Source organism: Fusarium venenatum, assembly GCF_020744135.1.
Source record: "Fusarium venenatum strain MPI-CAGE-CH-0201 chromosome Unknown EDB82scaffold_1, whole genome shotgun sequence".
Classification (NCBI taxonomy): Eukaryota; Fungi; Ascomycota; class Sordariomycetes; order Hypocreales; family Nectriaceae; genus Fusarium; species Fusarium venenatum.
In genome coordinates, this window is record NW_027072129.1 from 8032273 (window position 1) to 8046287 (window position 14015).

Sequence of the window (14015 nt, forward strand, 5' to 3'; positions counted from 1 at the left end):
CCTATAATTCTCTTTTACCCCTTCTTCTCGCATCATTTTATGTGCTATATTGAACATGGTAGTTCACATGCATATGCAGATGGAGCGTACATTAAATTCAGGTGGTTAGGCTATGGATCCGCCAGTTGTCCTGCATGGTAACCGAAAGGCCGTTTACAAAACCAACCCAATTGCCTTGTCTACCGGTTGCGAGGTTTAAATGCAACTCTACAGTGTCACCATCAGCATAATGACACACCACCAGTAATCAGCTAAACTACCTATTTGTTTGTCAACCAAGTTATGATGCATGACATTGCAACCCTACACTTGGCCGCTAAGATTGAGCCGAGTGTCGTTGCTAGGCAACCGACAACTCACTGATTGGACCATATTTTCTCGTGGGACAACACGCCTCGTCTCCCATATCTCTCTTCCCTGCCCCATACGCGATAATCTCAAGTTTTGGAAACTTGTCTTGCAAGCCGAGTAATGGCAATAATAATCGAATTGTAGCAAATACTTTAACTCTTCACCAGACTCACCATCACCAATCATTGGTCGACTCGACTCATCATACGGCCCGGACGCGCTCTACTGCACCTCTGCAAAACAGCATTAATATGGCGACGGCCTCGCCCACACCTATAGGCAATGGCCTTGTGCGAAGAACATCACAAAGACAAGCCCTTAAGAGACTACCTTCGCGCCCAGTTGCCAATCACAACGAGAGCTTCTCTGCTCCTTCGAACCAACCCCTTCCCAATGGCTATCACCCCAAACCACAGCAATTCCACGACGATAGCTCCGAGGACGAGATCCCGGTACCTATGAAGCTCAGTGCTCTCACCAAGGCGCTTCTCAATGATGGTCATCCCGCACCCGCAGAGCGTCCGGTTTCACCTCCCCGAACGCGACGGCGCACGAGTGCCCTGAACGCGTCGACATCTTCAACCAGTGAGACTCGCCGACAACGAAGGTCCGGAAGCGTACAGCCCCACGACACAAGGTCTTCAAGACCAACAAGCCCAGCACAAGTACAAAGTCGAGAGATCAGCCCCGTTAGAAAACGAGTTGTTAGATTAAGCAACACGCCTCAAAGTCTAAATCAATTGAAGCCCACCAAACGACGTTCGACTTCGACATCTCGTTCAACCCAACGATCCCGACCTCAAAGCCGCCCTGAGAGCCGCGATATGTCTTCCGACGAGCGCTATGATTCCAAGCAAGACTCAAAAGATTCTAGACATGATTCTCAATTGGATGTGAATACCCCGGTGCAGGGTGGACGCGTTGTGCGAATTAATGCTGGTTCTCCCAGCAACAGGAGTCGGCTTGGCTCCACCGGCCCTTCTTCAGGGAGATCTGCGGATCGATCTATGGTGGACAGATCTACAATTGAGGATAACGACCAGCCAGAGGAGCCTGCGACGGTCGCAAGAAATCCTCCTCCCTTCCACCACGGTAGCGTCTCCAGGTACCCTTCGACAAGTACAAGGACAAGACCCGAGGATAACGGAACCCTACAGAGTTCAATGCGCGTCAGGCGCGTTAGCAAGGTTGCGGGTAGCTTCTTGAGCGGTCCAGCCCGGCGTGGTCGCCGAAGACAGAGCGAGGAGGAGGGTGAAGGAAACGGAGACGGAGACATAATGTCCAGCCAGGAAACTGATGGTCAACCTGCCGAAGACCAACATGCCGCTTCATATTATGGGGATGGCATCCGGGATTTCAACTCGGGAAGCCCAGTTAGCGGACAAGCCGCCGCTAGAGCAATCCACCGTCGCAATGCTTCCAACATTGATTTACGACTCGGTGCTGCTAGACAATATTCGAGGGAAACATCACCACGGGAATCCACACCAGAAGTGCAGGTCCCAGAGCCAGAAGCTAAACCTGAGCACGAGGAGGAAATCCATTATCGGCTTCCTGCTCCTAGACCAGAGTTGCCTTCTGGTCGCGATCAAGAGAATGATGTTCAGCCAAGCCTCAAGAGAAACAAGCCTTCGATGGATGCGATTTTGGACAAGATGTCGAAACGACCCATGAGCGCCGATCCGGCTCCCGTGAGAGCAGCCTCACCAGACAGGAAACCGCTGGCCTCGATGGCCCGAAACACTCCCCTACGTCACGCTCCTCCCCCACCTCCAAAGATGTCTGTCCTTGAGGCTGCCACTGCCACTGCCGGTGCTGCTACAACCACACAAGCAAAGCAGCGAAGGAACATTCTACGAGTAAATGGCGTTGCCTACACCCGTCTTGATTGTCTTGGCCGAGGTGGTAGTGGAAAGGTTTACCGCGTTGCCGCCGAAAACGGCAAGATGTTCGCCCTCAAGCGTGTTTCTCTGGAGAATGCAGATGACTCGACCATCAAGGGATATCTTGGTGAAATTGACCTGTTGAAGAAACTGGGTGAAGTGGAGAGAGTTATTAAACTGTTTGACTGCGAGATGAACACTGAGAAGCAGGTTCTGACTTTGGTACGTTGAAATAAGCAAGAATTATAAACTATTTGCTGACCTTTGAATAGCTTATGGAGATTGGAGAGCTGGATTTCAATACCTTTTTGCGGAAGCGATATAATCCCGAGGCTGCGAAATTCGATCCAGTTTTCGTGCGATTCTACTGGAAGGAAATGCTTGAGTGTTTGCAGGCTGTTCATCAGTGCGATATTGTCCACTCTGATCTCAAGCCCGCCAACTTTGTTCTTGTTAAAGGTCAACTCAAGCTTATCGACTTTGGCATTGCCAATGCTATTCAAACAGATGAGACTGTCAACGTTCATCGTGAGACCCAAGTCGGGACCCCAAACTATATGTCTCCAGAATCTCTTATGGACTCTAACAACCCCCGAGGAGGCCGTGCCCCTGGCCGACCCAAACTCATGAAGCTTGGCAAACCCAGCGACATCTGGTCTCTGGGCTGCATTCTGTACCAGATGGTTTATGGTCTGCCACCATTTGGTCACATTGCCAACCAGATGTCAAGATGCCAAGCTATTATCAACTGGGACCATGATATCGAGTTCCCCTCTCGCGGTATGGGTGGCATGTCCGTTCCTCCTTCTCTCATCCGCACCATGAGACGCTGCCTCCACCGTGACCACCATATGCGCCCGAACTGCGAGGAGCTCCTGCACGAGTCTGACCCCTTCTTGTACCCTGCTGAGCTCACCGATAAGGCTCTTCCCATTGACGAGGAACTGCTTGGCAGAATCATCCAGAGTGTGGTGACAAGATGTCGCGAGCGGATGCCCACCGAGGCTGAAAGCCTCAGTGTTTGGCCACAAGCTTACTGGGCCAGTGTAAAGAAAGCCATGGCCGGTAGGATGTGACCGGATAATTATGTATAATGTTGGAGTTGTCGAGGCGCAATTGCTTCCTGGATGAATGTTTTATGATCAACTTGACCGGATTAGAAAGAGAATATTTTATAGCTGGGTGTTGAGGAGTATTATTCTTGTTGTCTTTCGCTGCATAAACAAATACCTACTTTTTTTTTTCTTTTCATTTTAGGCATAGGGGCTTTTATCATAGGTAATATGGAATGGCTTTCGACAGTCAATGGTGTTTATGGCTTAAACGACACGACCGAGCAGGTTCATGAATAGAACATTTTTCAGCGTCTTCAAGATTGGAACTTTTCATGATCTTTACAAAATTTGCTGTATTATTGTACAGCCAGCTCTGAGCTGGTAATAGTACATTGTTTCATGGCGTTTCCTGTTTTGTTTTTACATGTACAACAACGTCTTCCAGTTGAAACTTTCATTCCTCATTCTCATCTTTATTCGATATCCTCCCCGTTGTTGATGTTCAGCTCCGAGATCCGTAGAATTGTGTATCGGTGCTTGCTCTTGGCCTGTCTCATCCTTCGCTGCCTCCTCTTCTTCTTGATCTTGATGCGCAGAGGCTCAGATTCTGTTCCAATAACCGTAGCCCTGCACTCAAAAACCCGCTCATCGATATGAGGAGCGCCCTTCATGGTGTAATCTCTGCTACCGAGGACGCTGGCACGGTTGAGCCGTAGGACATCGCCAGGTTGAACACCGGGCATGCGGAAAGGCAGACGGACCTGATCACCCTCCCGGACAAGGTACGGGAATCCGTGGACATGAACGGTGATATAATGATCCGGTTGAGCGGCCAGGAATGGTAGAAGGGTCTTGACAGAGTCGTCCATGGGCTTTGGAGGTGGATTGGGATGGCTGACTTTGAGAGCTAGAGGTCGGGGCTGGTTGGCAGTAGGATTGGCCGCATTCTTGGGGTGACGCTCAGGGAACGTTTGCTCGATGATGGGCGCTGTGGTGTTGAACGCGCGGGTTCGAATCGGCAGTAGAGATGAGGGGGCCGAAAATCGGGCGCTGGGAGCTCGGAGCTCCAGCATGGAGCGGAAAAGTGCCCTGCTCATTTTTGATAGCAGTGCCTTTCAGGCTTGAGCACTATCGCTGGTCAATTGGACGGGGAATTGAGCTGTCGTCCTCGAAGTATTGAATTGTATCTCAAAAAAGTTCAAGGTGCCCGTTCATGGGTCGACCCGGAAAAGCGTAGCACCGAGCACCGACCAGCTTAGTTTGGTACCAGTACCGCCTGCGATAAACCGCCACTTTTTTTTTATCGCTGGGGAAATTTCAGCATCACCTCAACCAGATATAATCAAGTCCCGACCTGGGCTATACCGACAACATGGTATGCATCAAAACTTGCACAATTGAAGTTGATTGCTAATTCCTCTACAGCCTCAGAACGAGTATATGGAAAGATGGCGCAAGCTTCACGGTCGTCGTCTTGACCACGAGGAACGAGTTCGCAAGCGTACCGCCCGTGAGGGTCACAAGGCCTCTCAGGATGCCCAGAACCTGCGTGGTCTCCGGGCCAAGCTTCACCAGCAGAAGCGACACAAGGAGAAGATTCAGATGAAGAAGCAGATCAAGGCGCACGAGGAGCGCAACGTCAAGACCGCCGACGAGAAGGACCCTACGACACCCATGCCCTCCTACCTTTTGGACCGTACAAATCCTTCAACTGCCAAGGCCCTCAGCAGCGCTATCAAGAACAAGCGAGCCGAGAAGGCTGCTAAGTTTGCTGTCCCATTGCCCAAGGTCCGCGGAATTGCCGAGGAAGAAATGTTCAAGGTCGTCAAGACCGGAAAGAAGATCCAGAAGAAGGCCTGGAAGCGCATGGTCACCAAGCCCACCTTTGTCGGACCCGACTTCACTCGCCGCAACCCCAAGCACGAGCGCTTCATCCGACCCATGGGTCTTCGTTACAAGAAGGCCAATGTCACACACCCCGAGCTTGGTGTTACCGTTCAGCTGCCCATCATCAGCGTCAAGAAGAACCCCCAGAACCCTCTATACACTCAGCTCGGTGTTCTGACAAAGGGTACCGTCATCGAGGTCAACGTCAGCGAACTTGGTCTGGTCACCGCCGGTGGAAAGGTTGTTTGGGGTCGTTACGCTCAAGTTACCAACAACCCAGAGAACGAGGGCTGCATTAACAGCGTCCTTCTGGTATAATGCGCTCAACAGCGTCCACGCGTGATGTTGAAGAGATTCGTTTGTTCAAGTTCGAATGCATGTATTGGCGCCAAGGCGTTTTTGGGTTACCGCGCGAAAAGAAAACAGGCCGTGATGGTAGATGGTTGGTAAACGGGTTGATTGTCGACTGAAGATTCCCAGTTGTGATGAAGAAGACTCACTCGAGTTATGGGCCACGCTCTGCGGTTGGCAGAACTTGATATATGGCCATAGATAGATAAATTTAAGATCTAGAGGTTGCGCTAACTGGCATCGATTTCTGGTTATGCTACAAGTACTCCTTCTGATCCAATTTGCATGAAGCTTTATGCTCTGTTGGTAGCCCAGGCCATGGAAGTAGCCTTGTCCCATGCCAAATACATGCGAGGGACGAAGTCGGTATTAACAACCAAATCTACTGCCTAAGAGAATATGCCTGGTAACAGTGTAATTTCTAGTCGATTCATGACTTGAGAAATAAGTGTCAAAAATACCGCCTTTCTCCTCTAATGGTTTACCTTGACTCGGTGTACGGAAATTTTCTGCCTTATCTGATCAGCTCTTGAGCAGGGAGGGAGGCAAGAGGTCCATACCTGCTGGCCTGCCCACCTATTTCTCTAGAGCTACTAGACCCAAAACGAGCTGGTGTTGAAAACAGGGTCCCTGCTGTCCATACTAGGTACTTCCTCTAAAAATTCGGGCGGTGACGCCGATAAATTATTTTCTGCCCGAACTAGCAAAATCGCATCCGTCTGTGGTCCCCCATCTCGCCCGCCGAAACTGTATGCTCCGTTTTGCGACTCAATCTTTTTTCCTCTCTATTTTTCTTCCTCACTCAACCTCAAATTACACAACCATTCTCTCCAGTTCAAAATTTCCATAACCCCCAACAATTCTTCAAAATGAGCGGAGATAAGATGGACGTCGAGGTCGCGGAGCAGAAGATGAACTCCATGGAGCACAGCGAGCAGCACTACTTCAAGAGGTAAGTTTGGAAAACCCAAGCCAATTAAGAGAAATCGTTGTATACTAACAGCGCTTTGCGATACAGCTACGATCACCATGGTACGAACAAAAAACATCCTATTTTATACTGAAGCTATAAGAACTCTTTACTGACTGGTTATTTGTTGCTTTGCAATAGGTATTCACGAGGAGATGTTGGTATGTGCTTCCCTTCCCTACATTATAGCCCTTGCGCTTCTGTTTTGAGCTATCCGCTGACCATGTTGCTTCGGTGTCTTTAGAAAGATGAGGTCCGAACACGATCGTATATGAACGCCATTATGCAGAACAAGCACATTTTTAAGGACAAGGTCGTTCTCGATGTTGGCTGTGGAACCGCCATTCTCTCCATGTACGTGCGCAACAAGACCCTGCAAAAAAACTGCCCCTCGTCGTGCCCCGCGTTTGCAGAACGACAAGCTCCCGCAATACGCGCCATTCTGGACAAAAAAGCAGATGGAATTGATCGAATTTGAATTAACAATTACTGTTATAGGTTTGCTGCTAAGGCCGGTGCTAAGCATGTTATTGGTGTCGACATGTCCACCATCATTTTTAAGGCCCGTGAGATCGTCAAGATTAACGGCCTTTCTGACAAGATCACTCTTCTCCAGGGCAAGATGGAGGAGGTTGAGCTCCCCTTCCCCAAGGTCGACATCATCATTTCCGAATGGATGGGATACTTCCTCCTTTACGAGTCCATGCTTGACACCGTCCTCTACGCCCGTGACACTTACCTTCAGAAGGATGGCTTGATCTTCCCCGACAAGGCCACCATCTTCTTCGCCGGTATTGAGGATGGCGACTACAAGGAGGACAAGATTGAGTGTGAGTATTCATTTTAGCTCAAACTTGACTCTTGGGCACAGTAGCTAATGATTTCTAGTCTGGAACGATGTTTACGGTTTCGACTACACCCCCCTCAAGGCCACTGCTCTCTGTGAGCCCCTCGTTGACACTGTCGAGGTCAAGGCTGCTGTCACCGACCCCGCTCCTGTCCTTACCCTCGATCTTTACACCTGCACCGTCGCCGACCTGGCTTTCCAAGTGCCCTTTAAGCTCTCCGCTAAGCGCGACGATTTCATCCACGCCCTGGTGTCGTGGTTTGATATTGACTTCACCGCCTGCCACAAGCCTATCCGCTTCTCAACAGGTCCCCACACCAAGTACACTCACTGGAAGCAGACCGTTTTCTACTTTGAGGATGTCCTCACCGTCCAGCAGGGCGAGGAGATCCAGCTCAACCTTGATGTCCGACCTAACGATAAGAACAGACGTGATCTTGACATCAAGATTGCCTACGAGCTCGAGACCCAGGACGCCAACCGCTCCTCCAAGGGCGCTCTCGAATACCGCATGTGCTAAGTGGCTTTTTCAGTAAGCACATGCCTACCTACTTGTTGTAATGACTACACGAAAAAATAAAATCGAGAGTATGAATTGATTTGAGGGAGGAGGCTAGACACTCTTGAGTTTGGGAAACGTACAAGGCGGACGGCGTCTTCTTGCATCTTACACGGGGTAAATATTGCTGTTAGATAACTCCAGAAGGAGAAGAAAACATGAGCGCGAGGGACGGTTTGGTAGATTGACGACCCGTTATGAGTGATACCACAAAGAAGACCACTCCGGATTCACCTAGTCAATAGATCTTTGCTTTGATATGTGTTCTGCTTTGATTTCACATGCCGGTTCCAAACAGTTAATTTGAGTGATTAGAGTAAAGAAACTTTTCATTCATCGTTAAATTGGGCTAAGCATACCACTCATTGTCCCAGAGGGCCCTCTGAGTCTGAGTTTGATAACATAACTATTCTTTTGGAAACCTCCTCTTGTTTCCTTTTCTCCTTTCTTTTGAACAATTGCTTCCCCACATGCTCGTCCTGTAGTGGGCGTGTCCTAACCTTCTGCTCAATTTTTTTTGTTAATCTGAGAAAACAAAGATTTCTTCATCCAAGTCTTGCTCGCTGCAGTTTTGGCTGCTCGATTCTTGCCCACCTGAATCTTGTTCACTCGAGAATAGTCCACTCGTGACTAGTTCACTCCATTTTCGTTCTCGTTCATGCGAGTTTCGTTTACTCGAGCCTCGTTCACCCAAGTCTAGTTCGCCAAAGTCTAGTTCACCCAAGTCTGACCGATATATGAGATTTTCCTAAGAACCGAACTGCTTGACGATTTGAGCAACCTTGTTAGCAAGTTCATCCGCCTCGGAGCGGGTCGCAGCCTCAGCATAGACACGGCATGCATTCTCAGTACCACTTGCGCGGGCAAAAGAGCGAGCACTGGTGTACTTCTTAACACATTGGTCGATCTCGTCCTGAGCACCCACGGGGTGGCTAAGGCGACGCTCCGCGTCGGTGGTTTGGAAGAGGTCTTTGTTGCCGACCTCGACACGGACAAGTCGGTTGGGGAGGTCGTTGTAGGTCATAGCCCAGTCCTTGAGGGTCCAGCCTTTGTGGGCAAGAATGACTTCCACCATGAGCATGTCAGAAATGGCATCACCAACGGTCTGGTTGATCAGATCGCTGACGGCAGCGAGAGTCTCGAGAGCATCTTTCTGAGCAGGAGACTGGGGCTCAGTCTCACGGAAAGCACGGATAGCCTCCTGAGAGAAGACAACAGTACCGTGGCCGTTAGCCTCGAAGTAAACGCCAACATCGAACTGGCAAGCGGCGTGGTGCAAGTGCTTCACACCTGTGGGAGTGAAAACAACGGGGAGGCCAAGATGCTTCTCGATATAGTTGGTGCTGGCACCATTGGCATAGGCGGTCTGAACGACACCGATACGGAGGTCATCTTGAAGGCCAGCAGAGCGAACAAGGTCGCCGATGAAAGAAGCGTTAAGCGAGGAGATACGGTCACCGTCGAGCATGAAGAAACCGGTATCGGGGTCGACCCAGTAGTAGATCAGACGATCGGCGTCACCGTCGAGAGAACAACATCGGGCACCGGGAACGGGCTTGGGGCTGGGCGGAGCTCGCTGCTTGGTCTTGACGAAGTCGGCACCAGACTGGAATTAAGTAAGTAATTGCTCCTTGGTCCAGGAGTTTGAAGTCAACTTACATCCAGGTTGAGAACCTCGGGACGGAGGACGTCGTCGTTGACAACCTTGACGTCGATGGTGCCCTCAGGGACGACCTTAAGGAAATCGGAGAGTTTGGGACCACCAACACCGTTGGCGCAATCAACGATAAGCTGACCCTGGGGCTTTCGGCCCCGTAGAGCACGGGTAAAAGCCTCAGACATCTTTTCATAGTAGCCCTGCTCGCTGACCTTGCCGTATGCTTTGGGGGTGCCTTCAGTGTTGACGCAACGGGTCAGGTAGTGAAGCTGGGGGGTGGTGAGGATCTTGTAGTCGGTGTAGTCGGTGTTTGTGGCCTCGAAAGCATCGGCGAGAGCAGTAACAAGGGAGTGACCGGAGGGACGAGTATCACGGCCGTAAACAACTCGACCAGGAGAAGAAAGATCGATCTTGAGCTGGGTAGCCAGAGCCTTGTAGTTGTCGAGAAGCTCCTGATCAGAAGGAGAGTTGACAAGCTTGGTGGCATAGGCCTCCCACTCCTGCTCAAGCATCTCACCCATGGGGTCAACAATCTTGACACCATTGTCGATAGCCGGGTTGTGGCTGGCAGTGATCATGACACCAATGGCCTGGCCATTGAGCTTACGACTTCGCAGACCGGACAGGAGACCGACACGGAACGAGACGCCATCGAGAAGGTCGGCCTTCATGCGGAACCCCGCAGTGCCATAGTTGTAGACATGGTTAGGCACGATAGGGTGCTTGGCCGAAGCGGCGAGGAAGTTTTCGTCAGACATTCTACGTATTCTTGTGGTGAGATGAACTAATGAAGATGGGATGAAAGAAGAAAACAAACAAGACGGGGACGCAGGCGGGAGGAGAATGTAAAAGAAAGATGGAGCTTGAAATGGATTCCTTTTTTGAAACGATCGAAGCCTCCGCAGTAACGAGGCGGGGGGAGACTTTCTACAGCTGTATACGGGCTGATACCATGGAGGGGCACAAGAGCTACGAACAGTGCTTACCTACAGGGGCCAACTGTTCATAAAGTTGGAAAAATACACTGCAATATGGGCGGCCAGTACAACCCAGCCACCTGGACTTGCACATACATGCTGGAAGCTGAACTGTGCTTCTAAACGGTTGGCTTGGCGACCTCACTCTACCCGGGTAAACTGATGGCTTAACGGGGCTACTCAGTAATCTTTTAGCGGTCAAAATACTATTTATGATACATACCGCCTCAATCGAGTGGATTCTTTGATGTTGGGTGCTATAAAAAGTTACAGTAGAGCTCTCTTTGATGGGAGTGCTCCGCTTCCTGAAGCTTAGTGTGTTGTAGCGCAGGTGGGAGCTTTAGTTGCTTTAATTGGGTGGATTTGCTACAGCGCCCTACCCGCAGAGAATCAGTTTGCAACCTGAGCAGTAGGTTGGTTCAGGGTCTCACGTCAGCCAATATTAGCAGCCCATCGATACAGGGTTTACACTTCTCACCGCCCGAATCCTTGGGTCGTATATTACACGTGAATTCGTGTCATCCTCCCCCCTGTCGTTGTCAACGCGAAACTGTCGTCGCGTCTTACTTCCCAACTGGCGGCAACACCAAACCTCCAAGACTGCCTTGAGTTGGCCACTCATCTCATTTCTGACTTCAATCTCCAGTCACTCTTTTTTGATAGAGTCCAAGCCGCGCCTTCATCATAAGGCAATTCAAAGTGGCGACATGGCTGACGCCGACTCGGCCAATCCCCAATTTCTGGAGTGGGTGAAAGAATGGTTGGATTTAGCTCGGGAACGCAATTCCAAAGGCGTTACCACGTACCGGACAGCGTACAACTCGTTGAAAGCATGTCCCATTAATTTTGAGCACCCCGCACAGTTGCAACAACTCAAAGGTTTCGGCCCTAAACTCTGCGATCGTCTTGAACAGCAATTGAAGAAACACTGTGAACAGAATGGCCTCCCAATGCCTCCGCATCCAAGGTCCCGTAAAGCGGCACCGGTTACTGGCGATGACAACGGAGAAGGCTCTTCAAAGCCTGCGAAAAAGGCACGCAAGCCCAAAGCCTACGTTCCTGCTCTTCGATCTGGAGCTTTTGCCTTAATAGTAGGACTCTCAACCCTGGATGAAGACGCCGCCACAGGAATGACCAAAGTCGAACTCATTGAAGTTGCGCAGCCGTACTGTGATTCATCTTTTTCCGCTCCTAGCGATCCCACCAAGTTCTACACTGCCTGGAACTCGATGAAAACTTTGCTGCAGAAGGAGCTAGTATACGAAAGAGGGCGGCCGTTAAGGAGATATGCTCTGACCGACGAAGGATGGGAAGTTGCCAAGCGTATAAAGGACACCGACCACTGGCAGGCTGAAAAGGGTAGGGTTAAGGATCCTACCTCAGCACAACCAGTTATTCCGAACTTCCAGCCCGAAGCCGTTTCTAGACAAGAGTCGCCTTCCGTGGAGATCGCCGAACCACCGCAAGCTCCATCAGAGTATCAAAATGTTGTATCTGATGGTCCAACGGCGTCAGACAATGCCTCGTTGCCCAACTTTACTCCAATACTATTACCTCCAGGAACCTTTACCGTCCAGTTAGTTCTAGACGTTCGCGAAGTAAGGGCCAAGACAGACCGCGACTACATGCAAGAGGAACTTGCAAAACAGGGCGCGAAACCCATCATGCGTAGCATGGAGCTTGGCGATGCTCAGTGGGTCGCGAAATGCAACGACCCGAATCTGCTCTCATCACAAGGTGCCGAAGGTGATGAGGTTGTGCTGGACTGGATTGTCGAAAGAAAACGTCTTGATGATTTGATCGGGAGTATCAAGGATGGCAGATTCCATGAGCAAAAATTTCGCTTACAACGGTCCGGCGTGAAGAAAGTGATTTACATCATTGAGGAAATTGGAATGGACCCAGAGGTGATTAACAGATACGCCGAAGCAGTACGATCGGCTATCGCTTCGACGCAAGTAGTTAATGGCTACTTTGTCAAGAGAACGAACAAGATGGACGAGACAATCAGATACCTCACACGGATGACTGCTATGCTGAAACGGACGTACGAGAGTAGATCCCTGCACGTCATACCTACCAAGGTCCTTACATCGCAGAATTATCTTCCACTGCTGAAGCACCTCAGGGAATCCATATCTCCAGATTGGTACATTACCTACCCGGCCTTCTCCTCGCTTGCGTCAAAGTCAGAGTCCATTACGTTGCGAGACGTATTCTTGAAGATGCTCATGACTATCAAGGGCGTCACAGGAGAGAAGGCACTTGAGATACAAAAGCGTTGGAAAACACCTAACGATTTTGTCAAAGCTTTTGAGGCATGCGGAACTGGTGAGCAGGGTTTGAAACGCAAGCGCGAGTTGGTTTTCAGTGAAACAAGTCACCTCGTCGGGCGAAAGAAGTTTACGAAGCCGCTGAGCACCAAAATCGCCGAAGTTTGGGGCGATGCATAAAGGTTTGTGTAGGAGATTCTGCTCGTATACGTATTTTGACGGGGGAAAAGGATATTGTAAGTATTTTGGTACGTATGATCGAACGGCATTGAACGCTAGTATGATAGGAATTGGTATTAGGCGTTTGTGGTGTTGAAAAGGCAGCAAGTCACATTCTTAAGAGCATCAGGGTATAATGATGAGGAATGGTACCCAGGCCATTAACTATTAAAATCTATCCAATCCTTTATTGCTTTGCGCCAAATCCTTGTGCCACGATCCTCTCAACAATCTTCTCAATGAAAGGGAATGAGGCTGCAGATCCCGGTTCGGATCCGACAACGCCGCCAAGTGACTTCTCAGCATACTTGGCCATCATGTCCACCTCGATGTTGACTGTGTCACCCTCTTTCTTCTGCGCCACAACAACTCTCTCCTGAGTGTAGGCGATCAGCATCACCTCCCACCAGCCCTCCTGGTCATTGACCTTGGTGACGGTCAAGCTAGTGCCGTCAATGGCGATGTAGCCCTTGTACACAACGTACCGCAGCATGTCTTTGCGGGCAGGCTGGAAGCGGAAGGTCAGGGCGTTGCCGTCCTTGGTGACAGACAGGATCTTGGCGGTGGTATCGACGTGGCCCTGGACAAAGTGGCCGCCCATGCGTGTATCAGCACGGACAGCGCGCTCAAGGTTGACGTTGCTGTTCTCCTTGAGGTCACCCAGGTTGGTGATTCTCAGAGTCTCGGGGGCTACACCAATTGTGAAGGCTTCAGGCGTGAAAGAGGTGACGGTGAGACAAACACCATTGACAGAGATGGAATCGCCATCATGGCAGTCGGAGAGGAGCTGAGAGCCAGAAGGGATAGAGATGGTCAAAGAAGTGCCGCCAGTAGAATCATTGTTGTCAAGCTTGGAGACAACTAAAAGGTTGTGAGTCAGTTGACTTGACCAAGTTTGAGTGTGCTAAGACTGACCTCCTACTTCCTCTACAATTCCGGTAAACATGATAAGTTCGTTATTTGTTCTATAGTAGTTGTTGGATTTA

General features: G+C 50.2%; 7 protein-coding genes across 7 annotated transcripts; 4 read left to right on the plus strand and 3 right to left on the minus strand.

Annotated features, from left to right (window-relative positions):
• The first annotated feature begins 372 nt into the window (after positions 1-372).
• Positions 373-3600, plus strand: EDB82DRAFT_441955 (kinase-like domain-containing protein). The gene is made up of 2 exons (XM_025729387.2): positions 373-2456; positions 2507-3600. Exons 1-2 carry the CDS (start codon positions 603-605, stop codon positions 3308-3310), a joined length of 2658 nt encoding a protein of 885 aa, XP_025588617.1. The 5' UTR covers positions 373-602; the 3' UTR covers positions 3311-3600.
• Positions 3601-4538, minus strand: EDB82DRAFT_490156 (mitochondrial 54S ribosomal protein bL21m). The gene has a single exon (XM_025729386.2). The coding sequence runs from the start codon at positions 4384-4386 to the stop codon at positions 3763-3765; it is 624 nt and encodes a 207-aa protein (XP_025588616.1). The 5' UTR covers positions 4387-4538; the 3' UTR covers positions 3601-3762.
• Positions 4539-4661: 123 nt separating this feature from the next.
• Positions 4662-5494, plus strand: EDB82DRAFT_472127 (ribosomal protein S8e/ribosomal biogenesis NSA2; the record flags this gene model as incomplete). Its single annotated transcript, XM_025729385.2, has 2 exons — positions 4662-4664; positions 4715-5494. 2 exons carry the CDS (start codon positions 4662-4664, stop codon positions 5492-5494), a joined length of 783 nt encoding a protein of 260 aa, XP_025588615.2.
• Positions 5495-6222: 728 nt separating this feature from the next.
• On the plus strand, positions 6223-8174 carry EDB82DRAFT_490159 (S-adenosyl-L-methionine-dependent methyltransferase). Its single transcript, XM_025729384.2, has 6 exons — positions 6223-6479; positions 6546-6559; positions 6639-6658; positions 6742-6851; positions 6996-7327; positions 7386-8174. Exons 1-6 carry the CDS (start codon positions 6397-6399, stop codon positions 7862-7864), a joined length of 1038 nt encoding a protein of 345 aa, XP_025588614.1. The 5' UTR covers positions 6223-6396; the 3' UTR covers positions 7865-8174.
• Positions 8175-10506, minus strand: EDB82DRAFT_490166 (uncharacterized protein). The gene is made up of 2 exons (XM_025729383.2): positions 9563-10506; positions 8175-9509 (listed from the first exon to the last, which is right to left on the minus strand). Exons 1-2 carry the CDS (start codon positions 10316-10318, stop codon positions 8652-8654), a joined length of 1614 nt encoding a protein of 537 aa, XP_025588613.1. The 5' UTR covers positions 10319-10506; the 3' UTR covers positions 8175-8651.
• Positions 10507-11086: 580 nt separating this feature from the next.
• On the plus strand, positions 11087-13103 carry EDB82DRAFT_83425 (crossover junction endonuclease MUS81). Its single transcript, XM_025729382.2, has one exon. It carries the CDS (start codon positions 11245-11247, stop codon positions 12988-12990), a length of 1746 nt encoding a protein of 581 aa, XP_025588612.1. The 5' UTR covers positions 11087-11244; the 3' UTR covers positions 12991-13103.
• Positions 13104-13216: 113 nt separating this feature from the next.
• Positions 13217-13975, minus strand: EDB82DRAFT_543801 (uncharacterized protein; the record flags this gene model as incomplete). Its single annotated transcript, XM_025729381.1, has 2 exons — positions 13217-13890; positions 13945-13975. 2 exons carry the CDS (start codon positions 13973-13975, stop codon positions 13217-13219), a joined length of 705 nt encoding a protein of 234 aa, XP_025588611.1.
• Between the last annotated feature and the right edge of the window lie 40 nt (positions 13976-14015).

Excerpts from the sequence above, each read along its gene's own strand:
- EDB82DRAFT_83425 (XM_025729382.2), top strand. The coding sequence starts at position 11,245 with ATGGCTGACGCCGACTCGGCCAATCCCCAATTTCTGGAGTGGGTGAAA.
- EDB82DRAFT_490156 (XM_025729386.2), bottom strand. The coding sequence starts at position 4,386 with ATGAGCAGGGCACTTTTCCGCTCCATGCTGGAGCTCCGAGCTCCCAGC.
- EDB82DRAFT_441955 (XM_025729387.2), top strand. The coding sequence starts at position 603 with ATGGCGACGGCCTCGCCCACACCTATAGGCAATGGCCTTGTGCGAAGA. Across the intron at positions 2,457-2,506 it reads AGAAGCAGGTTCTGACTTTG|CTTATGGAGATTGGAGAGCT; the intron begins GTACGTTGAAAT and ends ACCTTTGAATAG.
- EDB82DRAFT_490166 (XM_025729383.2), bottom strand. The coding sequence starts at position 10,318 with ATGTCTGACGAAAACTTCCTCGCCGCTTCGGCCAAGCACCCTATCGTG. Across the intron at positions 9,510-9,562 it reads CCGAGGTTCTCAACCTGGAT|TCTGGTGCCGACTTCGTCAA; the intron begins GTAAGTTGACTT and ends ACTTAATTCCAG.
- EDB82DRAFT_490159 (XM_025729384.2), top strand. The coding sequence starts at position 6,397 with ATGAGCGGAGATAAGATGGACGTCGAGGTCGCGGAGCAGAAGATGAAC. Across the intron at positions 6,659-6,741 it reads GTATTCACGAGGAGATGTTG|AAAGATGAGGTCCGAACACG; the intron begins GTATGTGCTTCC and ends CGGTGTCTTTAG. Across the intron at positions 6,852-6,995 it reads GGAACCGCCATTCTCTCCAT|GTTTGCTGCTAAGGCCGGTG; the intron begins GTACGTGCGCAA and ends TTACTGTTATAG.